Source organism: Aedes aegypti, chromosome 2 (genome assembly GCF_002204515.2).
Source record: "Aedes aegypti strain LVP_AGWG chromosome 2, AaegL5.0 Primary Assembly, whole genome shotgun sequence".
Lineage (NCBI taxonomy): Eukaryota > Metazoa > Arthropoda > Insecta > Diptera > Culicidae > Aedes > Aedes aegypti.
In genome coordinates, this window is record NC_035108.1 from 258,892,243 (window position 1) to 258,920,057 (window position 27,815).

The 27,815-nt window shown below is 38.6% G+C and overlaps 1 protein-coding gene across 2 annotated transcripts in view; it reads right to left on the bottom strand.

Moving 5' to 3' along the window:
* Positions 1-27,815, bottom strand: part of LOC5564174 — a 550,217-nt gene that overhangs the window by 61,125 nt on the left and 461,277 nt on the right. For both annotated transcript variants that reach the window (XM_021844877.1, XM_021844876.1), the window contains exon 11: positions 4,529-4,631. In XM_021844877.1, the coding sequence (XP_021700569.1) occupies positions 4,529-4,631 (103 nt within the window). The remainder of the gene's footprint in view (positions 1-4,528; positions 4,632-27,815) is intronic.

Sequence of the window (27,815 nt, forward strand, 5' to 3'; positions counted from 1 at the left end):
AATTCTATTAGTTTTTTCGACACATGGTGAGCATTTCAGTTCTAATTGAATGAATCACAATGAATAATATGTGATTTTTATAAATAAATACAGATATATTGTACATGGTACACTTACCCCTACTTTTTAATGGGGTGGGGTAAGTGGATCAAGTATTTTAATCATTTATTGGCAGACTGCTTACAAGAACTAATTAAAGTTTTAATATGCGCAAATGTTGTTTTCCTTTATTTTATTTCATTCCCAGCTGAAATTTGTCAAATTGACCATAGAGAATTTGAAATAATCCACCTAAACATGTTTTTAACCTGTCTGGTATAAAAAAATAAAATTATAAGAATTTCAAAATTCACACGAAATTTTTCGTGGTTTATCTAAGCTGAGTTGCTAAAGAGCAAAATATACTAATTCTACAATTGAAAGCATATTATCGTACCTTATTTGACCATTTAAATTATTCTAGACAGATGAAACAAACATATTCATAAATAGAATAAAAAGATTTCAGTTTGTTATTAAAAAATAAGTGTAACTAATATTTTCAAACTACGAGTGTTTTTCGAAAACATCGTTAGGAATAATCCTACAATACATATGTATAACTTATGTGTATAAATAGATAAATTTTCTCCAAATTATTCTAGTTACAATGTTTTTTGTAGTGCGAAATAGTGTAAACTAATGTATACATATTTTTAAATATATTTTGATTAAATAAAGATACTTTTTATTTTTAATGTATTAAAATGTACCATTACTAGCACTTATAATAAGAACGAGAGTAATATCATTCTTACTATACATAATATTATGTATTGCGTAATTTATTACATCAAATTTGTTTTGAGAACAGATTTTCTCCTATTGGTGATCCACTTACCCCACCATGGTGGGGCAAGTGGATCATTTGGCGCAAATTTTTAAGTCCCTCATATTCAATACATAACAATCAGAAAAATCGAAATAATCGATGATTTGAAGTATATTAGTCCCTCATTTGTTATCCACAGAAAAAAGTTTGAATTACATTATTCACGTTAGCTGTACATAACAATGAAGTTGACTATTGATTTTTCTGTATCCACTTACCCCACGGTACCTTACGTCAAAAATTATTTCATTCCTTTTTTATCTGTATTTTGATTATGGCAGTTAGAGTTGTGCTTCACTGAATTCACTGATGATTGGAACGTTTTATTTTAACTATTCAAAAGAAACCCTTAATGAAAATAGCTTAACGAAGAGTTGCATGCCAATGAAGAATCATGATTCAAAACTATACAAACAAAGTTGATTTGTTAGATCTGTTGAGAATATTTTACAAATTAAATGATCACCTTTATGCAAAACTGAGGACAATAGCCCCAATGAAATATCACATATTATACATTAACAGTGGCCTACGATGACATAGGAGATGTTTAATTACTCTTGTATTGACTATTCCATTCAAATACTCAATTTTTTTTAAAGAATCACCGTAATTGAATATAAGTGAGCCTTCCCAATGAAATATCACGAATCTAATGAAGGAAATGGCCTGCGATGATGAAAGAGGTGATAAAATACTGTTGTTTCAATATCCCATTCAAATTATGATTTTTCGACAGAAAGGCCCACCGTAATGAAAAATAAGTGAACCACCCTAATAAAATACCACATATTAAATGTAGAAAATGGCTTACGATAATGTGAGAGATGTTCCAATACTATTGTCTTCAATATTCAATTAAAATTCTATTTTTTATTTTTTTTTTATTTTTTAACAAAAAGGACCACCTTAATGGAAAGTAAATGAACCACCCTAATGAAATATCACATATCATATGCTTTCAGTGGCCAACAATCATATAGGATATGTTTCAATACTATTGCCTTGAATTTATCAGCAATTGAATTCAAATCGTTCATTTCAAATTCAATTCTCTCCCCCAACTCAAAAATTTACTAAGTCCCAAAAGGTCGATTTTTCAAAAAAAATTTGTTTCCAAATAACACCAGATCTCGACGTTTTATGCATTTCTAAGACATCTGGCATCAAAAAAAAAATTTCGATTTCGGAAATTTCATGTACCCTTTGGAGATTTTTCATGGGTCAAAAAAGCCAAACTTTGACCGCTTTGGGGGTCCACTTAATGAAGTCCGATTGAGCTCAAATTTTGCATGGGGACTTTTTTCGAGGAGACAAAACTTTTGAGCCCTACCTTTTTTTGAAATTCGATGGCAAAATTTTTCCCATACATTCCATTGGCACCCTACTGTACACCCGTCTGCAAAGCGAGGCGGCAAAAGTTAGACTGGTGGTGAATGCGGCCAAGACAAAGTACATGCTAGCTGGTGGGGCCGAGCGCGACAGGGCTCGCCTAGGTAGCAGTGTTCTGATAGACGGGGATAAGCTCGAGGTGGTCGTCTAGATCGTCTATCTTAGATCCTTGCTGACGGCTGAGGATAATGTTAGCCATGAAATACGGGGGCGCATCATCTGTGGAAGTCACGTCTACTATGGGGTGCAAAGAAGCTACTGTCAAAACAGATTTGTCCCCGTATCAAAGGTACCACATAAAACGCTCATAACACCGGTAGTCCTCTAGGGGCACGAAACGTAGACTATGCTCGAGGAGGACATGCAAGCTCTTAGGATTATCGAATCTGGTTGATACAAGAAGAATATAGAGCACAACGAGTTAGATGGGCAGATCAAGTGCACAACGATTTAGCAGAATCGATGAATGAGAAATGCGATCATGAACCAAGAATTGTGGCGTGTAATTGTTGGTTCAGTGTGATTTTTTGAAATGGTAATTGAATAAATGATATTGAAAACATAGATAACTGATATTTCTATGTAAACGAAAAATCGAATTCAATACCATATCATTTAACTCAACTAGAGTTTTTATCCTTTGACAGATACGCGTATTTCGACCTCAACTATAAGACCGTCTCCAGTGTCGTGTGCTAGACTCGACTTTCGAGTCTAGTATACGACACTGAAGACGGCCTTCCAATTGAGGTCAAAATACGCGTATCTGTCAAAGGATGAAAACTCTAGTTGAATTAAATGTAATAGTACCAAACTCGGTTTTCATCTACTTATAGATATTCTACTAACAGCTCGAAGATTTATTTTTATATTTCTAAACATCCAATTTATTTAGAAAATGATTCATCCGATATATTCCCTAGTATAAATACCAAAAAGAGGCCCAAAGTTCATTTCTCTTTGTGCGTGCAAAATAACATTTGTTCACATCCTTCTGAAAATGGAAGAAAAATATTCATTTACAATTCATTCTACAACGTAAGAAATCTCCGAAGGAAAGTGCAAAAAATGAGCCAAGCCAAGCCAAGCCGTTTATCATTCCTTATCCCGGAAATTAATAGACTTCCTCAGTCGCTATAATCCAGACGATTAAATGTCCAATTAGTATGGCGTGGTCTTCGTCAAACGAGCGCGCGCGCATTCCAGAATGAACAAACGAAAAAAAAAAAAAAACTGAAACGAAAAACGCTCTGCCAGGATTCATTTACCTATAGGTACCAGAAAGTGTGCCGAGAATGGAAGAATCCTCGGTGATATATATCCACTAAATTCGTACCAAAAATTGAAACATAAATCAGTGGAAAGCCAATTTTTATTGCCCTGCACGTGGAGCATCGGCTAGATAGGTGTGCTTAGCATAGAATAGCGAATGGCCGGGTGGAAAAAAGAGAGAAGTTTGGGAATATTTTTCACATTCATAATCGAGGGGGCTGTCGGAAAACTAGAATTATGGTGAAATAATACTCAATTATAAATCGAGTGCCGTTGCAGACGACGGATTATCGATTATCGTAGCAATTTTAGACAACAGTCTTGTCTCAAATTGTGGAACTAGCATGAGCTGTGAATGGGAATATCACCATACCATAATTCAACCAGGTATAAACTGAGAGCTTTATTTTGCCGAAGTTGCCATTTTCGCATTCGTATATCGTGTGGCAGGTACGATTATACTCTATGCCCAGGGAAGTCAAGGAAATTTCCATTACGAAAAGACCCTGGACCGACCAGGAATCGAAAATTTTTGGGTTCAACCTTTCAAAAACATATAAAAGTGTTTGGTCCATAACTGTGTGATAACACGTTTAATTGAAGCTCTTCAGCATTCGAAACAGAATGAGTTAAACTTATTTCGTTGATATTTTGACAAAAAGATTTTTTGAATTTTGTTAACTAAATTTTTACTTAAAGTTGTGGTAGTTTCTGAAAATACATGGTTACTCTGAAAATACATAATAAACGAAATTTGTGAAAAAATTTAAGTAAATTGATTTTGCGTGAGATTATTTTTAAAGGTCGGACTGTAAAATAATTACTAATTGAATATTATCGATCTTTTACCTGAAAAATAATTTCGAACTTTCAACCAATGATCATAATGATGCTACCGTTTCTCAATTCATGAAATTCACATTTTTCGTTGTTTCTACTTGTTTCACTGTACTCACAACCAATGAAAAACAAAATCCGACTGGTTCGACTCACCTTCGCACATTTTTCCGGTGAATCCCGGTCGGCATGCACAGTAGAACGATTCCTCGGTAGTCCAGCAGGTTCCTCCGTTTGCGCATGGATTCACATTGCACAGCTGCAAAGGACAGAGAAAGAACAAACGGTCGATTTTAAAAAAGTGGGAAAAATATTATCATGGCTTAGGAATAGGATAATCATCACTTGTCAATCCTCCAACAAATCGTAAGGCTATTCTACTGGTCTTGCTTTTTTGGACATTTAAAAAGCTTTTGGCAGTGTTTGGCATGAGGCTTGATTGCAAAATTAAAAAACTTTAATAATTCAACACACATTTTTGGAATAATCCAAAGTTATCTGTCAAATCGTACACTCCAGCTTAATTATCAGAACTCCAAGTCAGAAAGACGAGTTTTCCTCACGGTAGCATTATGGTACCGATATTATATAATGTTTTTACATCTAAATTACCTGAATGACCTCAGGGATGACAAAAATCTTCACCAAAGTACAAAGCCTGCGTGTAGTAGTAGTGTTTGTAGTAGATTGTAAAAAAGTTTGAATATTTTTTTCTTCATAATTAAAAAAATGGATAACATAAAAATGGAACACAGAAATGGAAGATGCCTCCTATAGCTTTCCAAAACTTATAATATCCCCACATAAACCAAGAGCTCTTCATTTGAAACATTTAAGTAGACATGTTGTCACGATAAGAGGGTTCACAATAAATTGGCCAGTTTGGTAAGTTAACTGCTTCGGCAAATAAATTGTTATGTGTTGTAAAACACTTTAATAAAAGCTTAATTTTGTTTAACCAAATTAGGATGATAGTGTTGCCTGTCACAGAACACCTTTTTATAAGAAATAAATATATTATTTTGAAACTATACTTATAATGGTATTAAACGAAAAAAATCGCTAGTTTCCCATTATTATATGGTTGTTAATTTGGCTGCCATTAAAGAGTTGGTATGCCATTTACGAAAGGGGCGAGGAAATCTGTTTTGCATTCAGTCCAGAAGAAGCCAGCTGCCGCTCGGAAAGGATAAAACCCGGTTGAGAAAAAGGCGATACGATATGTCATTGTTATTTTGCCATATAAATTTACTTCACAAGGTACGCATAAACTCGCCGGCAGAAGACGCTTTTCCACTGAGATGATGGGGATGAAATGTGAGTTTTTTACAATTCTCTTCATGCTTGCATTGCAACCAACGACGATGATGACATTCAGGATGGGAATAAATAAAAAAGCTTTTTAAAATATAGGGTAAGTGTACCAGTTATGGACATAGTGGTTCCCTATTTCGCCATACGTGGTAACTTTAATGTCTTCAAATTTTGGAAATTTTTGTGTGTTGTAGCAGTTAGATTTAAGATAAATCTTGATGTTAAAGCATTCAAAAATATTCAAAATGCGAAAGATATAAAAATGTCACATATGGCCAAATAGGGAACCACTATGGCCATAACTGGTACACTTTCCCTAGCTTTTTATATCTTTCGCTAGCTTTGAGCGTCCGATGGAGCAGAAGCAGGAAGCATGATACAATATAAAGTTATGAACCTATGATCTTCCGTGATTTGAGATGACAATCTGCTCCCGGGGAACGACCCGGGAGGATTTCGTTTTTAAAGTGGTGGCGGTGACTGCTGAGCAGTATTTTGGATGCTATATGTGCACTTTTCAGCCAGTAACATGATGCTATCAATTGTGGACTTTTATGGATTCAATGAAGCAGTTGAGAGTCCTTGTCAATTTCCTACGAGTAACCGTTCTAATTGTTTCATATGAAGTAGAAACACCCCTGCCACCGCAGGTAACTTCTATTTCGTCTCTCCATCAACGAAAAATCCCAACAGAAAATCATCAGGAAATGCACTTACTTCTAGTAAAATGTCTCCCACTGATTTTGTTTTTTTTAACTGAACAATTAAATCAAATGATTGATGCAGTGTTCAAAACCACCATACTGTCTGAAGCAGTCCAAGGTGGTGTAAAATTTACTACTATTTACTAATTGTTATTGGATTACGTTTTTTCTAATGGATCCAAATATTTTGTTAAATATTTTGATTAGGAATGCTCGTTCTTTGAACGATAAAGCGGACGAGCTGTTTGATTTTTCAACAACTTATGACATACATATAGCAGTTATTACTGAATCAAATTTGAAACCTGGATCCAAACTCAAAATAAATCCAAACTTTTTTGTTTATCGTAATGATCGACTTGATGGGGCAAAAATTTTGTCATTGGTGACTTTAATGTTATGAATGAATGAATAATTCGCAAAGTAATTCCAACGGAAGAAATTCATTTGATGAGTGCTCTTAAGGATATTTCTCAATTCAATGCCCCGATAATCCTACTTGTTTTCCCTCTTTTAGAAACCCTTTTACGATTGATTTGTTTTTAACCGACTCTAGCCACCTTTGTAGCCAACTAGTTACTCATACTGATTTTGATTCAGATCATGCCCCTGTTACATTTCAAATATCCCACGAAGCAATTCTCAATCCTATCAGCTCCATATTAAATTATTTTCGAAACAATTGGGATACATATTTAACGTGTATCGATAATACTCTTGGTGTTAACATTTCTTTGCAAATAAAACTTGATATTGACAATGCTCTTGGAACTTTAAAAAACTCCATTGTTGAAGCAAGGGGCATTGCAGTACCAATATGTGAAGTAAAATTCGAATACGTGATTATAGACGACGATCTTAAACTCTTGATTCGTCTAAAGCACTTGAGGAAAAGACAATTTCAACGCACTCGCGATCCTGCTTTGAAATCCTGCATGACAGGATCTGCTTAACGATCAACGCTCCTTCATCGTAATCATCGTCATCATCGAAACTTGAAAAGCAGTTTTTCTGATCAAAACTAAAAATTATTCGATGAAAATGTGTTCACTGTGTTTCGGTAGGGAAACAGAATATAAAATTCCGATATCAATGACGGATCCTGCCCTCTTAAAGGAATGAAACAGTATGCTCAATTTTTGAAATTTGGAAATAAAATTGGACCCTGGCTCTAAGCCCTTTAGGTAATTATCTAAAATTTTGAAAAAAAAAACCTTTGAAGCCAATTCCGGCATTGAAAGAGAAAAACAAAATTTTACTAACTAATTGCGAAAAAGCAAAAAAAAACTTGCTATGCAGTTTGAGAGCGCGCAAAATTTTAATATAAGACTCACTAGTCCAATTTCAAAAATCAACTAAGGATTTCGAAAGCATTCTTAATCTAGAGAACGTTTTTGAAAATTCCTGTGAGACTGATTTGGAAGAAATAAAAACTATTATTCAAAAAATCATAAATATGAAAGCCCCTGGCGATTATGGTATTTTCTAAATCCAAGTAGCTTATCATTCTTGGTTTATATATTTAACATAATCATAGAAGTTAAGAGCTGGTTTTCTTCAAGGCAGCATTTTAGGACCAGTTTTATACAATACTAGTGGCCTGGCAAACTTTTTGCTATCAAGTAGGCTGCTATAAAACGTCACATAATCCCCCATGCAAAATGACACCTTAGTTTACTTTAATTTTCCCGATCATCTCGGAAACATTCCCAAACTCACTTTTCCTCCCAGTATCACGTCGAGTGCAATTATGAAAAACTTGCGTCAATCTATTCATCAGTTCCCAAGCCATTTCGTGACATGAAAACACAATCCCATTTTTATTTACAGTAGTACCTCGATATAACGTAGCCTCGATATATTTATTTATTTATTTATTTACAACATCTTCGACATTATGCCGCACAGACTGAACTTAGGTTTACTTAATTCTATTCTTAAACACAAGTTTAGTAATATTAAAATCAAAAACATCACAAACATCATTAAACAATCTACAACATAAATCGAGCGGATTATTATACCCATAGAGCGAGCGATGGGAAGGTATCCAGAGTAGGTAATTGTCGATTCCGGAGCTGACGAGCTGGCGCGTGAAACTGTACATTTGCCAGCAGACCGCTGCAATCAATGTTGCCGGTGATAACGTCGAAGACAAATAATCTCTGGAGCAGAGTTCGACGGTTAGCCAAAGACTGCACACCTATCAGCGCGCAGCGATGCTCATATGGAGGCAGGTGAGCAGGATCATTCCATGGCAGACCTCGAAGAACGTACCTGTTGAAGAGGATTCAGATGCCTAGCTACGCCTATGAACCTGGGTCTGCTGAGAGAGATCTTTGGACCTACGTAGCTGAGAGATGTGGAGAAGCTACTACGATATAACTACTTCGGTACCTGAACCGATTCGAATCGATGACGTCAGGTAGAAGGTTCGGGTGTCGGAGTTAGGCTCGAGGTTGAGCAAATGGGTTAGTGGGTTGATGAGATGAGATATGTAATCAGTTTAGCTCCGTATAGTCCGGTCGCGCAGTCATCCCACTCAATGTCTAGGCCTAAGTTTTAATTTGTTAGTCTCTAAGTAATTCCATGTTAGAGTTAAGTGTAATAAATGTGAACCGTGAAGATTTGTTTCCTTGAATAAATGTGTAATTACTGTACGTCGCGTGTGAAGTTATTATTGCTATATTGTGGAAGGAAGAGCCGGTTTTGTGGAGGAAATCGCCAGTGTCGGGACTGTGTATTCATCTAATACAGTCCACATCAGAACCCATACGATCGCAGGAAGGGCGATTGAATTCGTTTGGCTGGTAGGCCCCACATACACCCCGACAGTACCTTATGAAACGCTTTTGGACTCTTTCGATACTTTCGACATGAACAGCATGATACGGAGCCCAAACCTGCATTCCGTATTCAAGCACACTGCGAACTAAGGCGCAATAAAGTGACTTAAGTGCATAAGCATCGTCGAAAAGCTGTGTATTGCGGCGAAGAAAACCAAGCATTGCATTGACTTTGGCTGTCATCGTAGCGATATGTTCATGGAATCGGAGTTTGGAATCAAGGATCACTCCAAGATCCTTGATGGACGATACTCTCTCCAGCGATGAGCTATTCAAAGAATAGTCAAAAACTGTGGTGGACTAACGACGGCTGAATGTTATGACTTTGCATTTGTTAGCATTCATCTGCATCCCGTTAAGATCACACCAATTGGAAACTCTATCGACATCAGCTTGTAGCGTGCAACTGTCCAGCAATGTTTTGATCGTTCGAAATAGCTTCAAATCATCTGCATACAGTAATTTGCCACAGTCCAGCTGATCACACAAATCGTTTATGAAGAGCACGAAAATAAGTGGACCTTAGGAGGAATTTTGTCATTCATGTACATTTGTATACATCATTCTTTTTTATTGTTGTTGCATTTACGCTCATTTCTTTTTTTTCTTAAATTTTTTATAATTATTTATTTAGACTTTGCATTCAAAAAGACTAAATCAAACTCGGATTGGACTTGTGTGTTGACGGGCCATGCTGCCATCGCCAATCCATTTAACGTATATTTGTTAATATTTGAACTAGAATTATTCCGAGGATGCCTCCAGAGATTCCTCCAATAATTTCTCTATGAACTCATCTTAAACCCTCCTGATAGTCCAGTGATTCCACCAGATGGTTTTTTAAGCGATTTCAGGGATTCCTTCAAGAATTTTTAGGAACATTTGATCAGTATAGACTTTACGGATTCCTTAAGAAATTTCATTAATAAAATCTCATTGAATTCCATCAATAAATGGTTCAGATATTTCTCCATGAACTTTTTCCAAGGAATTGTGGATTCAACAAATTATGAATTTGTTATGAATTTCTCAAATAGTATTTTTTATATAACATCTATAAAATCAATTATGTCTTTGATGAAGAATTTCACCAAGTAATTTCTTCAAGACATAAAGTGGATTCAACTATAAATATTTCAAACTATTCCGCTTACAATGCTTGTTTTGAGACTAAGCAATTTTCCATCAATTCTTCCAGAGGCCATTTTAAACAACAATCCAATAATAATTCTTGGAATGCTCTAGAAGTTACTCCAAAAAATCGTATAGGTATTTGTCTAAAAACCTGAAAACCAATCTTTTCGAAATATCTCCAGCAATTCCATTATAAGTTTCTGCTGATTTTTCTCCAAATATTTCTGCAAGAACTATTCTTTGTACCACTAAAGTTTCTTAAAGGATTCTATGTAGAGCGAATTCCTTCATTGATTCTATCAGGAATTTCTCAGGAAAGTTCTTTTTTTAAGTGGGTTCTCCAAGTAATTCTTGAAGTATTCAGCTAGGATTTTGTTATTTTAAAAATATATTCAGGTATTCGTCCAAAAACTGATCAAGTTCCCTAGATCCCCAACAAAATTCTCCTAGAACACTGCGGGTAATCTCACCACGTATTGGTTCAGAAGCTTTTTATAGAAAATCCCTCAAGAATAGTGCTTGTGTTTAATAGAGTTTTCTAGTGATTTCTTCATTAAATCTAAAAACAATATTGTTAAATTTATTCTAAAATTCTGTCAAGAAATTATTAGAGGATTTGTTTAAAGTATTTCACCACGTGTTCCTCATAACCATGGAAAAAAATCAGCTTTAACGACAAACAACGCGGTATATGAATGGTCCAAGAGGGCCGTCGCTCTTGCAGCAACATGATTTCAACACCTCACCACGCATGCTAATTATAGATATATCGAGCATCCGATAAACAGTTTGTCGTATGACAAAGGGTTTGTCGGATATTGTAACATGTTGAGATCAATTTAAAATTCACGGATAAACTTTCTCACATACCATACACGATTGACTTTCAGGTTAAAAACGACGTGCAGAAAAATCCTCTAAAATTATGACTTTGATTCGCGAACAATTGCTCGTCAACGCACAGGCCGAGCGATTCATTTTTCGCGAAGCGGAATTTGTTGTGATGGCTTGACGACTGAGGGTTTATCGTTGTTGTTGCTGTATGCGCTTAATATGCAAATATCAAATGCGGGAACACCAAACGCGCCAAGAATTTTTTCAAGTAATGCGGTATCAGAGATAGCTGTGCTTTGCTAGGTTGGCGGTGCGATCGAAAATCGTTGCTAGGTGTCCTTGGATTGTTTTGTCTTACCGTATTTGAAGCACACATAGTTAAGATTTGCAGCTCAAACGCAAACAGCCACGGCATAAAAATTATCAAGGCAGGCTTTTACTCATGTTAAGGCCCAAGTAAAAATGGTGCAAAAGTCAAAACTGAAAAAGCAGTTTTCTCTTTTTAAATAGACAAATCGAAGAAAATAAAAACACACAGCTCTTTTATTTTCCACATAAAAAGGCTGTGTGTTTCTATTTTCATGAAATTGTTGTTTTAAAAGGAGAAAACTGCTTTTTCAGTTTTGACATTTGTGCCATTTTCTCTTGCACCTTAATGTCAGTGCATTGGTCCATACCTTCTGGACCACTAGATAGTTTTTACGCAAATTTGTTCGAGGTGGATAGAAATGACGTCGTGAAGTAGCTGTCAGTTTTCGGAATATATCAACTTCTTAATATAGTACACCGTGCAAACAGCAATATGTTAGCCTGTTATCAATTATGGCTTACGCAACCCGAAAGCGCACCACCCGATTGTTCGTTCGATTGGGTCGTGAGATCGTCCGGATTATATTAAGGTGGGTTTGACAACTGCTTCTTTGAGTCAAAGTGATACCGGAAGGTGAGACCATGGTCAACAGTGACTCCAAGCGCCTTAACGTTTTTTTTTGTTAGGAATTAGAGATGGGAAGTGTTCGGGGGAAAGTGAGCGGGGCAAATTTATTTTTGTATACTATAAGCGCAGAGAGCACGGAGCAGCAGAAAACTTTACTTGCATGAGTGGCATGGTGCGCAAAGCAAAACACATGTCAAGCATTATTATAAAGCCGAGGAACAAACGAAAGAGAATAGGGGTAAATAATCGGTTATTTCTTTTTCCGGGTTACTTCTTGTCTGATCCGTGCTGATCAAATGAACAGACTCTCGCAAAAAAAGAGCCACGGATCACTCGTTCTTTTAAGTGATCCGGATCTTTTGAACAACTTCTATTCTTTTTACCCACCTCTATTAGGAATAACTGCCCCGTTAACCACTATTGGGACGAGGTTTCGGTGGTTAGATGGACACACGTCACATCTAACGCTTTTCCATGCGGACAGTTCGAAGCCGACTGTAGAAGCCCACTTGTATACCGCGTTGACAGCTGCTTGAGTTTTGATTTTGACACGAACTGGTATTTTCCTGCAAACGACAAGAAGAATATCGTCTGCGTATACAAATACTGCTTTTAATGTCTACCAGAGAGTGCAGGTACTGTGGAGTTAGTAGAGCTGAGAGTACCGGAAAAGCTATTAACAGAGTGGGACTTACCACCCAGGTTGGGGTACCCGGGGAACCCAGGATGCTTCACGAAGGAGCCGGCAGGGATACTGCAGTGTAATAAAGCTTCGGAGTTGCTGGTCTTGGTTGCTGTGGCGTTCATTTGGAGTATGAGGGCTTGACTTCCCAGGTTGTCCATTGAGGTAACGGGTAGTGCCCGACGCGTCCCGATAACTTGAAAACTTTCAGAAACCACGTCGTTCAGGGAATTAGGCTCAGAAGCTTTATTTCCCTCTTCCAGGTCTTCTCCCAACGCCAAAAGTTGTCCGCCAGTTCCAGACTGGGACACGACCGCACAAACAAAAGGAAGCAGGATCTCTTCGCCCATTTCTCCTTCAAGACATCGGAGTCGTCCCAACGATTCCAGTTGAGGTAGAGCGTCCGGTACGTTGGCGCTCCGACTGTCAAGAAAGGTGAGAGGACTGATTCGTTGGGCATGATACCGGAGTCGGTCCGGCGACGCTGGTTAGGGTAAGACTTTCAGTTCGCCGGCGCTCCGACGATCAGAAGCCATGAAATCGATGTTGGGCTTTACGCTGCTATTTACGGTATCAGGAAGGAAGGCCCTTCTGGGGGTATCAGGTTTAAGGGGTTGGTGTGGTGGGGATAAAACAGAGAAACAGGTTGATGGACTTACCGCTTCTGCAGCGTTAGGTGAATAAAAATCAACACTAACGCTGCGGTCAGAGGAGGCTATGTCGGAGTCTGAGATCACATTTTGACCGGTATGCCAAGAGTCAGTTTTCGTGCCCGTGATTCCATTCGTTTATGTTATTAGAAACAGGAAGTACGACTGTGGAAGTAGCTGTTGAAATGCTGGTCGCCATGGGCATGTCAAGCTAGCGGCTGGTATCACAGCCATAAGGAAAACTGATATTTGCACGGTGAGTGCCTCTATTTACTTTACGTGCTCTGCAACTATGGCTGTTAATTTTTTTGGTTGGCTGAGACCAGAGGGGCTGAATGGGAGGCAAGTGCCGCTCGAAGTTCAGCAATCTCGGTGTCTTTCGCCGCCAAGATCGTTGTCAGCTCTTCAGATCTCACGTTAATTTGCTGATCAATACCAGGCGCTTCGGTTCTGCTCCACTATTCGAAATTTATTTATTAGTTCAACATCTTTGGCGGAAGCCACACAGACTGCTTAAATATTCTTAATTCTATTTTTAAAAACTAATCTACTAATATTGAAATCAAACAAATCGTAAACGCCGTTGAATAATCTACAAGATCTGTCCAATGGGTTATTATAGCCATAAGCGGTTCGGTGTGCAGGAGTCCATAAGAAGTTAGTGTTGCGTAGTTGTCGGAGAGGGGCACGAATATTGATTTTCTGGAGCACGCTGTTGCAATCAATATGATGATTTATCATGTCAAATATGAATAATCTATGCAGCGAAGTACGGCGTTTTGACAGCGTTTCCAGTCCGATAAGCGCACATCTATGTTCGTATGCTGGTAAGCTATCAGGATTGGTCCAAGGCAGCCGCCGTAAAGCAAATCGAACGAAACGTTTTTGGATGCGTTCAATACGCAATTCGTGAACAGCATGGTGTGGAGCCCATATTTGAACTCCGTATTCGAGAACACTTCGAACTAGCGAGCAGTACAATGTCTTCAGAGCGTAAACGTCGTCAAAGTCTGCGGCATTGCGGCACATGAACCCGAGCATGGAACTTGCCTTAGCAATTGTTTTTGAGATGTGTTCAGTAAATCTCAATTTACTGTCTAGAATGATTCCCAGATCCTTAATGGAGTAAACTCGTTCAAGCGGAGCATGATTCATCGTGTAGTCAAATCTAATCGTTGATTGTCCACGAGTAAAAGTGATTATCTTGCATTTGGAGGTATTCACCTGCATTCCGTTGATCTGACACCACGATAACAGCTTTTCGATGTCAGCTTGAAGAACACAACAATCCAGAGTTGATTTTACCACACGGTAGATTTTCAAGTCGTCTGCAAATAGCAGTTTAGAGGATCTTAAATGGTCACACACATCATTTATAAATAGAATAAAAATGAGCGGTCCCAGGTGACTTCCTTGTGGAACACCAGATGTAATCTCAAAAACATTGGATGAAGAATCTCGAATCTTGACAAAAGCCTTCCTAGAAGATAAATACGATTTCAGCCAGTTCATGATCCACGGAGGAAGCCCAAGGCGGCTTAGCTTTTCTACGGCAAGGTCGTGAGGAACCTTATCAAAGGCTTTGGAGAGATCTACATAAACCGCATCAACTTGCTGGCGCTTCTCAACGTTTTCAATAACGGAGCTGGTGAAAGTCATCAAATTGGAAAGTGTCGAACGTTTTTTCATGAATCCGTGTTGGAATTCCGAGATCATCGGTTGAACAGCTGGGTACAACATGTCGTGCAGCAGTCTTTCGAATACCTTGGACAAGCAATTCAGGATCGAGATTGGTCGATAGTTATCTACTCTATGCAGATTTCCGGACTTGAATACTGGTGTGATGGATGCAAGCTTCCAGACATCTGGGAAAACGCCTTCTTGGAGTGAACGGTTGAAAATGCACATGATAGGAGTGGACAAAGATGCTGCACAATATTTGATAAAAATCGGTGAAAGACGATCAGGACCAGGGCCCTTCGATGCGTCGACTGACGATAGCGCTTTGTAAACAATGTCAAGACTGAATTCTGGCTGAGGTAGATGAATGTTGAAGCTTGGTAGCTGGTCGACATATTGCTGCGGTGGTGGTGATTCAGTGAATTCGAATACGCTTTGGAAGAACTCAGCAAAGAGGTTAGCGGAAGTGGTGTCGGTGGAGGAACTTCGATCACAGTAGGATACATCGACCGGAATGCCAGAAGATCTTCTACGAGCGTTGACAAAAGACCAGAATGATATCGGATTTTCCTTGCAGTCAGTCTGGATATTCTTAATATGGTCTCGGAATCGAATTTCATGTAAGCTTGCATACTCGGCCTCCGCAAGCTGTACATTGCACTTATTTTCCAAAGTCCTGCAGCGAAAGTACCGTTTCCGAGCCTTACGCAAACGGTTTCGCAGATTACGCAATTGTGGGGTCCACCATGGTTGATTGAAAAGCTTAGTAGGCCTACGAGTCTTCAACGGAACAGTTTCGCGAATTATTTGATTAATGTTGTCGTAGAAAGCAGATACGGCAGCATCAACAGTCGGGAGGTTAAGTAACTGCATCCAATCCAAGGTTGCTAATCTCTCGTTAATGGAATTAAAATCACACCTTGCGAAATTATACTCACTGCGTTCTGTTGTGGGAGCCAAAGGAGGAGATTGACTGTCAAGTTTCAAAACTAGTGGCTTGTGATGACGATCTATTTTCAGCATAGCAGACGGCGGTTCGAACAATTCCATCGATTCTGTGTCACTAACAAAAACCAAGTCGAGCAGCTTTCCGTTATCGTTGACCAAATCGTTGATTTGCTTAAGCCCTGTCGACAGTAAGGAATCGACCACAACTAGCTCTTGTTCGGCTGAAGCATTTCGAGGCAGGAAACCCTGTACGTCGTCATCATAATCCCAGGAAAGATTAGGCAGGTTGTAATCGCCCACAACAATAGTCGTATCAAATGGAGTTGCCTTGTCAAGAAGCTCTTGCACGGATTCAGCATGCTTGATGTAGATGTCGGGATGACTACAAGGACGAACGTAGATGCAACATAGAAATAGCGATTTATGTGGCAACGTAATTTGCACAGCAACTTGCTCGAGTTTTTCACAATCGACAAGATGTACCGCCTTACAGTTCAGCTCTGATTTCACTGCAATTAACACGCCGCCACCGCGACGCAATACACTGGTGCGGGAGCTCCGATCACAGCGGTAAATAATATAGTTACTCGTCAATTCAGCATTGGAAATGTCGGTGTGAAGCCACGTCTCTGTGAATATCACGACGTCGAAGTCACAGGAAAGGAGTTGCTGGAGTAGCGCGTTTGTCTTGGTTCTCAAGCCCCGGACGTTTTGATAATAAACAGTTAATTGGCTACGAGGCAAACCGCGATCGGACAAGGTAGGCAATACATCTGGTATGTTGGTTGATTCGATTGGTTCTACGAGCTGGTCATTGGTCCTGAGTCTACAGACAGTACCGGCTTCCAAAAATGCTGAGTCTTACGTCCTTCGTCCTCGATGAATTCACGAAATTCAATCCCTTGTGGCCATGATACAGGATCCATGGCCTTAAGTTTCAATTCGAGGCTGATTCCAACCTTGAACGAAACGAAAGACAGCGTCGACAGTGAGCGGCCTCTCGGTATCAACGACTTAACAACAACTTCATCCGTTTGCAAGCAATCTTTGACGAGTCTTTCAATGTCAGTTTCGGATACTTCTGGACATATTTTCGATAAGTACACCCAGAACTTGTCACTTGTACGGTTCATGTGAATTGATGGTATGTCGGCTGTCGAAGGTCCCGTACCACGAAGGATTTTAGAGGGTTGATCGGACGCCACAGCCTCATCGTCACGTCTTCTCTTTGGGGAATTGGCATGACCAAACTTGAAGAATCGAGGAAGCGGAGATAGCACCGCAGGAGATAATTGGTTGAATCCACCTTTAATTTCCTGTCTGATCTCGGCTATTAAACTGTCTTTAATCTCGCTCTTCATCTCCTCAATCAGTTTTAGATAGGTATCGTTCACTTCAATTGCAGCTGCATTCATAGATGATAATGCGTTTTTAAAACGAGCGTTGCTCATCAGTTCCCGACAGCCATTGCACATCCAGAAAATGATTCTATGACACTACCCCGAACGCCACTACCCCGAATGCCACTACCCCGAACGCCATTACCCCGAAAGCCATTACCCCGAATGGGTCATTACCCCGAACGCCACTACCCCGAATGGGTCACTACCCCGAATGGGTCACTACCCCGAATGGGTCACTACCCCGAACGCCATTACCCCGAATGGATAACATTTTGAGACATATTCTACTTAGAGAGTGGGGAGATAATTGTACGATTCCTTTTGAGTATTTCACGAGTTTGGGTCAAAAATGTATTTTTCAAATATTAGAAGATAAAAAGCAGCTAGTTGTTCAGCAAATAATTTTTACACACTAAGTTTTGTCCTCTAATTTTGGGAAGATTCACACAGCCACATTGCAATGCTCTGAAGAACAGCCTATTTCGAAAAGAAGGGTGAATTTATTATGAGAAGGATAGCTATAATATGCACAAAATTAGGATGTAGTAAAGTCTCTTATTGGATGTTGGTAGCCACTTCCTTTGCTCATTTTTATAGGTGTCGGGCATCAAGATTAAGATCTTCTTAAAGATTTTGTTTCGTAAACGATGGTAATGGAAGTTCACCCTGAGATAGTCGCTGCAAGTGTTGTTCTATGGAACCCGCCTAAAAACCAACCTAATAGACGACCGTTCCGCTATCGCACTTGTACACTTGTACATGTTAGAAAAATCGTCGGCCTCTGATGTAGCGTCAATCTTTTGTTGATTTGTGGGATCATTGATTTGAATTTCTGTGAGATAACCAGAAAAAAATATTTTTTTTATTCAAGATAATGAAGAAATGATGATAGCAGAAAAGTGGTGAAAAAATCTATAAGAGACATGTCTGTTTTAATACAAGAAGATAGAAGAAAGGGAAAATTTCCGATTAGAATTATAGCAGGAACCAGTTTAGTGAATGCCTTCAAGATATATTCCTTTATAAAAAGCTGTTCTATATGGAAATATTAGTGACTAGCTTATCCAACAAAATCGTGAAAGAACAGCCTATTTAAAAAGAAGGGCAAATTTCTGGTGAAATGTTTGCAGCTATTACGTGAATGATCACTGTAACAACGTGATGCTATGACACAACCTATATTCATAAGAAAGAAAAATATTTGATCAAAAACAAAAATGAAATATGAACACCACCAACAAGTCCAAATACCGGTGATTACGCATCTGTCAAGCAACACCATATTGAGGGTTATGGATTCGAATTCCTTTCAGTCAATAAAAGGCTTATTTTATTAAAGCCCATTCACAAATTTCGTAACGCTGAAGGGAGCAAAAAAGTTTGTGAGTGGTTGTCCTCAAAATGTTACAGCCTATTCACAATATGTAGAATTTCCATACAGAAAAAAGTACGAGTGGTAGGTAGGTGTTAAAAATGGCAATTTTTGGCGAAATGAAATTTGTGAATGAACCCTTGAATTGCGAAGGTACCCACTGAGCTGATAAACAGGCACTGTCTCAGAAAGAATTTGAAGAATATAGTTGCCATCAAGATATTTCGAAAGAATAGCTGGCATATAAAAGAAGGGAAAATATATGATGAACATTTTACCGACGAATTTTACGTGCCATTAATTACCAGCCTTCATTAGAGACGCATATTTGCACGCAAAACAAGATACTGTACTGTATCTCATACTATTCGGGGTAATGGCTCATTCGGGGTAGTGGCGTTCGGGGTAATGACCCATTCGGGGTAATGGCTTTCGGGGTAGTGACCCATTCGGGGTAGTGGCGTTCGGGGTAGTGGCGTTCGGGGTAATGGCGTTCGGGGTAATGGGATGGAGCCCCAGAAAATAGCGGGTTTACCACAAATTTCCTTGTAAAGCTCTTCCGTTATATTTGCGCAGCTAAAGTGGAAAGTTGCCTTGCAAAAACCGCCACAAACAACTTCGACGGCAGTCATACCACGCGCGCAGCTATGACAAACTTCTGAAGCAGCCATTTGATATTTGCTGTTGCAAAACAACACCGGTGGAGATGCTCTAACGTTAGTTTGGGCACTGACAAACAGATGGCTACGCAGACTTGATCGATGACAGGGGAGTGTTGACGGATCTCAAACAATGCGGAGTTGATTGTTGTCTGCTTTCGTCCTACTCACACAAACTCATTCACGTGATGATACGGTTGTTTACCTTTTTTTATCGACGATGATTGGCAGCGAAGAATTTTGCGATGATGATTGGCAGCGAACACGGCGATGCGGAATTACGGACGACTAAGTTGCGGGCGAAGCGCTGATGGGTTTTTCGGATTGCAGAATGAGAAGATGAGCAGAAGCTGGCGTTGTTTATTCGCATGAATGGTACACAGGTGGGTACATGGAGGCTTAATGGCAATTGATTGCGAGGCTTTGCGGAGTGAACAGATGCTGGATGTTATTGTTTTTGTTTTGGTGGCGCAATCCACAGTGCAGTGTTGCAATAGCAGTGCAGGTGGAGAGCGGCGAGGTGGGAGATTTTTATAGGGGGCAATGGTGGTGGGCGGCTTACTCAAACCACACTCAAGCCTGCTCGGAAAAATGCAATTTCGCTTATCCTACCTGACTGTGTCTTGCAAACAAACTGTGAGCAGTATGGAACGGGCACTTGTGGGACGAATTATGCAGCGTTTAGCAATTTCGGGTGTTGATTTCGTCAAATAAGTTTAAAATCAGTGACACAAACAGAAGAGCACAACTTATCAGCACAGCAGTGTTGCCAGAATTCCGCGGCGGAAGGGTAGGAAAGGCTCTGATCGACCTTAATCCTTTGGACTACGTTTTCGAACTACCGTTTGGGCAGTCTCTGCTCGAAATTTTGTGATCTTTGGTGTTGTAGCACTTACAAAAGCTTTCGTGGCCACACTCCCTGATCTCGGCGACCGGGTGATCCCCTGAACAGGTCCCACAGGTAGCGTTTTTGACTTGGTCCCTCAATGTGGTGTGACAGAAAAGCTTGTTGAAACACTGCATTAGCCTCGGATAGTAAGGTCAAGTTCTGCAGCGAATGTAGCCAAAGTCAATAGTATCAGGCCGGATAGTCCCACGGCATGTAAGGACCAAGGCCGGAGTATTTTCCCTCGATTGACCATTTCATCGTACGCTCCTGCGGACCTCTTTGACACCAGAATGCATGCCATCAACCCTATGTCCTCCGAAATAATTTTCAGGACCTTCACACCAAGCACTTGAGGGAACTCTGGACGAACTAGCCACCATGGCGGCCCCTTCACTCTAGAGACACCACCACCAACTCACCTGAATTACGGCCTTGATGCAGATAGCGCCCAGAAACACCAATCAGGAAGCAACGCACATGGCGCATGGCCGGACAAAACCTCAAAAATTCATGTTTTTCAAATTGCTTGTAAATATTTTTTATAGACTTCTATACTATTGAGCGACGATTTCTCAAAATTTGAGATTGATCTGTTTTGTTTTCGATTTTTGGCAGCATCGTAAGTGCGCGAAAGTTAGCCAAATTAGACTGCTTAAAATTCATCAACTATTGTTTACCAAGCAAACTTCATACAGCTGTATCTCAACGAAATCAAAACCAATTTAAGCTTAATAGACTTCATTTGAAAGCGTAGTCTTAACCCTTTGATTTGGTTATACTAACATCTTGTTCTAAAATTACGATATATTTTCAAAACTTCGTCCGTTTTATGTGAAGTGTTTCGAGAAAATGAGTCACTCACTATCAAGCAGCCAATCATCCATACTTTCTGAAGTGCAATAATTTTTCTTGCCCCTCTTTGCCCTAAGAGGTGAAAATTCCATTTTCATTTTTCATTATAAAGTGAAACCTCAATGAGTCGATGTTCCATGACTCGATATCGACTCATGGAACCATACTGAAAACGAAATTTCATGGTTACTATGATGGTCCCCTTAAACAGCTTTGCAAGGCATTTGTTTCCACGACTCGATATTTCCATAAGCCGATGGTTCCTTCAGATATCGACTAATAGAGATTTGACTGTAATTTATCTATTTCGTCATTCAAATCTATATATAGATTGTGTCATGACACAATACATAACGCGTTTGAAACTATATTGAAATTGCTACAAGGAACTTGAATATGTATCCTAGTTTAGGTTTATTCACAACTTTTTGCATTACAACTATTTTTCTGTGATAATAGCCTTTTTATTCGATTGGATGACAAAACTTAATTTGGACAAATTTCACTAGAAAATCGAATTTTCAATTTGGCAGTTATTTTAAACGGGATGATATCAGGTATCCAAGATAGTTAACCCTCTAATACCCAACCCCGCCTCTAGACAGGGTACACTTTGCAATTCTGTGTATTTTTTTGTAGATCGGAAATCAAAATGATTTTATTTTTGGCTTAAACCTCGGCTCATAACACGCATATAAGGGAAGTTTTTTATGACTTTTGAAACTTTTTTGTATTTTTGAAAAATGTTTGAAAAATTGTATTCTTATATAACCTACAAATGCCTGGGGTTAATTTAACGTGTAATATAAAAAATCGTATCTCTAATATTTTTCTACAATCAACCTATCATGGAGGAAGAGCCTGATGGTATTGAAATAATTTCAAACCTGTTTTTCCGTTAGTTACACGGAAAATAAAATATGCTTCAGAAAAAAATTAAAAAAAAATATATTTTCAAAAGTACCGTAAAAATGTGATTTTTTTTTTAAATTATAAAAATCAAAAATAGAAATTCATAAATTTGCAAATAAAAATAAATCATTGCCCAAAACGTGTTAAGAACGATTTTAGATAACGAAAAATGATATTAAGATTGAAAATAAAAATTTGAGTATTAGAGGGTTAATAGATTACCGTCGTTGGGGGTGAGAATGGGTCAAAAAGGGATATGTACGATTTATTTATTGAATAACTATCGCAATTTAACACCAATAAATTTCAAATTTGGCGTGTATGTACTTTGATGATACATTAACAATTGTTCAAAAAATTAAAGAAAAATATTTATTCACAGCGGCACCACAAGTGAATGAAAAATGACCCAATCTCACCCCATAGAGGGGGTGACATTGGGTCACTGTAATTGAAATAACTTGTTTTTGAGAATATGATTGCAAAACCATTCACAGCTGAAAAATATTGATAAAATACGATGCAAATAAGACGAAAAGATATCTAAGATGTTTCACAGGTATGATAAACCCACATAAAATAACGATTATACCAAAAAAAAAGAGCTATGAGAAAAAATATGTAAACCCATCATTTATCGTCAAGTTTACATGAATTTTCTTGTTTTTTTCCCTCAAATTGTCTTCAAAGTCACATCCCCATTGCCATAAAACCTATTCAGTTTTCCCAAAGATGTACTGAAACAGTGATTATTTTAAACTTTCGCAAATAGTTAAATTTGGGTGCGACATTCCACGATCAATACATTTCAGGCAGATGTTGACGTCATAATCGCAGTATTTCAGCAATCCAACTCATTGTACTTCCGTGAGATGTTTCTATAAAATGAAAACACTGATAAATAATTAAATTAAAAAAAAAAGTCCATTTGATAAAATTCTTCGATGTTGCTGCGCACGAAACACAGTTGCTGGTTTGAGAAGTTGTCAAAATGCGTTGCATTGTTATTCAATGCACGGAATACTCAAGTAGATTTGTTTGATGTTTCAGAGATGCTGTATTTAGAAAAAATAAACACATCTTAATGAAAAAAGAGAACACCTGGCACCGTAAAATGTCAAAAAAGTGGACTTGCAATTTTATTAACTATCGTTCTTGCTTGACCCAATCTCACCCCCATTATTGATGTTTTAGACACCGTATCAAAAAAAAAATAAAATTTTTGTGGAAAAATCAAATATATTCCGGAAAATACGTGTGAAGCGTAATGAAAACACTTTCAACCTTCTAATAATATAACGATAGAGGTTAAAGTACATGCGTGATACTTTGCAAATGTGGTAAAATTTATCTAGTTTCAACATACAAGTTTATTGATAAAGTAAACAAATATTACTATTTCCAAAAATGTATATTGTTATGAATTACGTGTAAGTAATAATATGTTCTCTAACATATGAATTATTAATTTTAGTAATATCAGCGTTTTTAGCTGAAATATTTCATAAATCATATTTTTCCGTTTTGACCCATTGTCACCCCCATCGACGGTACCATTATCAAGCGATTTGGGACGTATTTGAGGTTTTGTTCGACCTTGTATGAAGGCCCACCACTGTGGAACGGTTTAACAGATTTGCACTCGCGCACTACTAGCAGCCTTTTCCCGATATGTCTTCTTCTTCTTCTTTTTGGCACTCCGTCCCCACTGGGACAGAGCCTGCTTCTCAGCGTAGTGTTCTTATGAGCACTTCCACAGTTATTAACTGAGAGCTTTCTATGCCAATTGACCATTTTTCCAAGTGTATATCGTGTGGCAAGTACGATTATACACTATGCTCTGGGATGTCGAGAAAATTTCCAACTCGAAAAGATACTTGACCGGTGGGATTCGAACACACGACCCTCAGCTTGGTCTAGCTGAATAGCTGCACGTTTACCGTTGTGAGATTTATCTGGGCTCCCTAAATCTCACAAATCACATTGAGGGCATTCAAGCCAAATGTAAAAAGTACATAAACTAGCGCTCAAGCTGATAATCTTGCATGAAAAATGACTGAAATCGGTATACAAATAACACATTTTTAGCACACTGTATCTCAAAAACCTGATACCGAATTCCATAACAATTTGAATTAATAACCCCTTCATGATTCTCGACTTTTCTATACTATTCCTTTTTACCTGACATTCAGACTACCCCAGCAAATAACCATTGATAACAGTTCAAGCAGATATTTTTTTCCTTATTCGTTTATTTATTAGGCTCGGGCGTGCGAAGCACATAACGGAGCCGACTCAATTCGTATTTGATTAATACACATCATTGTAAATAAAAAAAAAAACACAAAATTATTCATAATAAAAGATAATCTCATCAACTGGAGTATTGGTAGCAACCGCGATCCTCTGCTTATCTTCTTCCATCAGCAATTTTCGTTCTTGTTCATCTTCAATCCAGTGATACGTTAATATTCTGTGCCTACTCTTGGTGGGAGAGGCATCCGGGACTGTGGCCAAACTGCTATCGTCACTTTCACTCGATGCTGATTTTGTTTTGTTCCTCCTTTTGTTTGTCTGCTTCGTTGTAGAATCTGAATCTCGATCCGTATCAAGCGACCGTTGTCGTTTGGTTTCCGCCTTCTTCAAACTTGCTGGACTTGTTTCGTCCATTGTGTTTTCTGCTGCAACAATAGATATTTCTTCTTCTGCTTTTTCAGGATTTTCTGGCGCTTTCACCATTTTCTTTTGTTTTTTCTCGGCCTGGCGTTCTCGCAATACTGGACAACATTTTTTCAAATGTGTATCGGACTTGCAGGTGAAGCACTTTGGTTTTATACCGTCGTAGAATATTCTACCTTTTCGGTTGCGGAAAAAGAGAATATCCGGAATCTCTTTCTCGATGTCCATATAGACACCCCTTACACCAGTGTACATTTCGAGTTTGAATTCGGCAGGAAACCGCTCACGCACAGTTCGCTTCACTTTTCCATATTTTTCCATCACTGATGCTAGATCAGCATCTGGCACTTCTGGGGGTAGATCGAACACGCGCACATAACGAGTATTGCCCGCTACCGACATACGCACCATTACCTTGTCTCCATTGCAATAATGGAATGGAACCACCTCGTCATTGTTTGCGAGAACAAACTGCATTGCCGATTCACATTTGAAGCGAATAAAGACAGCCTTTTCATCGGAGATTTTATAGGCCGTCTCCATCAACGACTGGTCACCTTTCAGCGCCTTGATAAAGCTGACCATATCCGCCACGGCTGGTTGTGCGGCATCCCCAGGAAAACGAAAAGCCAAAGTATTTTTCACTACTAATTCAGTCGACATCTTGATCACGTGACACGTACACCGTAGACGACCAGGCACAAAATTCGAAAAAAAAAACTCTAGCAAACGAACAACACGTCCATCCACATTGAGACGTGAGAGATCCACAAGCAGATATTAGCCCTCATCAATGATTGCTAACTCGGCTGGTGCTGCAATGGCATCCCATTGGTAACCAATCAGAGAATCAGAATGCAGAAATTTTGATACGTAAGCTACAGCATCTCAGTCAAGATAAGATAGCTCAGTCAGTAATCAGGAATGTGGTTTGAAGTTACGGCGCCAGCAAAACAATTCCCACCCGGATTCATTGAGAATTGAGTGCAAAGTATTTCCTGAATTTGATTAGCTTGGGCCGGCAATGTTGTAGATTACATTTGCTGAGATGCCTCGGTACATACCATTGCAATCAGGACCTGATTGCCAGCTGTGGATTAATTAGTTTTCTTATTGCTCCCAGAGGGCGCAATCCAATCCAGTATTTGCACCATGTTTCCGCAATAAGCTTAACGATAAGTGTCATGATTTGTGTTATCAGTATAGGTGTTCCATCTTGATCATTCTTGTACAGGTAAATGCTTCCGTGACACTCAATGGAAAGGATTGTTGTAGAAAATTAAATGAATCTGAAAAATGTAACTACCTTGTGAAAAAATAGCAACTTCTGTGATATCTTCCTAAAAAACACATACAGAATTATGCTCATCAATTTCGATAACAGTTTCAGAGATCATAATCAAATTTAATTCAAATGTGTGATTCATAGAAATCTAGCTGGAAATCATCCAATGGATTCAATTTTCCATTCTCGTCTAATCCAAAACTCAGCAGGAAAGCTCATCTTTTCGCCAGATGACGGCTCGAAGCGAACACGAACCTTCGGTGATTTATGGGACAGGTAATGTTAATGTAATGTATGTCTGAATACCTTTTCGCGTTTCTCTCTCACAGGTGGTGCACCGTATGTGTGGTGATTTATCATATCATTTTTATCCCATTTGCTGTGCGCAAGAAAGTGAGGATACTATTGCTGGAGTATTCGATATTTTCGTCTGTTGTGCAGGATAAAATTGAGCATATTAATTTGGGCGAGTGCTATAAATACTGTAGACATTGTTTATCAACGCAATATTACCGAATCTAACCAACAAGGCAAAATCTTCATAGGGGGAAAACATTATTCGATTGATTTTCCACTTTAACTTCAGTCAAATGGATTAAGATTATTTGTTTTATGGTTCTTACGGGTTTTCAGCAAGTTTTTTTTCTTATTTCTGGCGTTACTATCCCTCTGGAACAGAGCCTGCTTTCAATGAAACGTATTTAACAAGCTGTTAATAAAAGCTTAATTAAGTTTTACCGAATAATGATTATGGTGTTGTCCAACACAGAACACCTAGATATAAGAAATAAATGTAATGTTTGAAATTATACTAATAAAATAAATAAACAACAAGACACATTTTCATACTATTAGACATTTTAAACCAGAATAGGCATCGACTCAGCCGTCTCTGAAAGGACAATCCAACGTCTTGCAAGCTTGGTAAACAGGAGGTTTAGCTTACTTCCAGTTTGAACAATCAAAATTTATCAAAATCATGCTTCACAATGTGAAGGCCGTCTTGTAAAAGATTTCAATGAAAAGTAGGGAAGTTTCCGTTGATCACAGCTTAATAAGGCGGAAGTACACCTTATGCCCTACCCATGTATTTGCTCATAAATCCAATATTTTTTCTGCATCCCAGACACGCGTGCACAAAAGTACTTCATTTTTCCAATTATGTCATCATCCGAGTTTAAAAGTTATCTTCATTACACGAATAATTCTCACGGAGAAACTTGGCACTCTGGTCTGGATACGCTCAATTTTGTGCTTCCAACTTTTCTTAATCCTTCCATCTCACTCGAAAGCTTCCCCCATACTGCCGTTCCTCCCCATTACGTTCCGTTCTCATTTTTCTTGCATCATTTTATGTTGCGGTTGAAAAGCTGTACGCCACCATCGCTCACATCGTTCCGTATACCGTAAAATGGAGTATATTTGATAATAATAGAAAATAATATAATTGCGGGTAGCTTCAAAAGTGGAATAATACAGATTTTGGTAACTAAGCAAAACGAATGCAAAAATTTATATTCCAAAAACGATTTATAGGTTAAATTTAACATCGTAACATGAGAATCAATTGATATACTTCTGAAACCTTCCTTAGCCGAGTGGTTAGAGTCAGCGGCTACAAAGGAAAGCCATGCTGAAGGTGTCTGGGTTCGATTCCCAG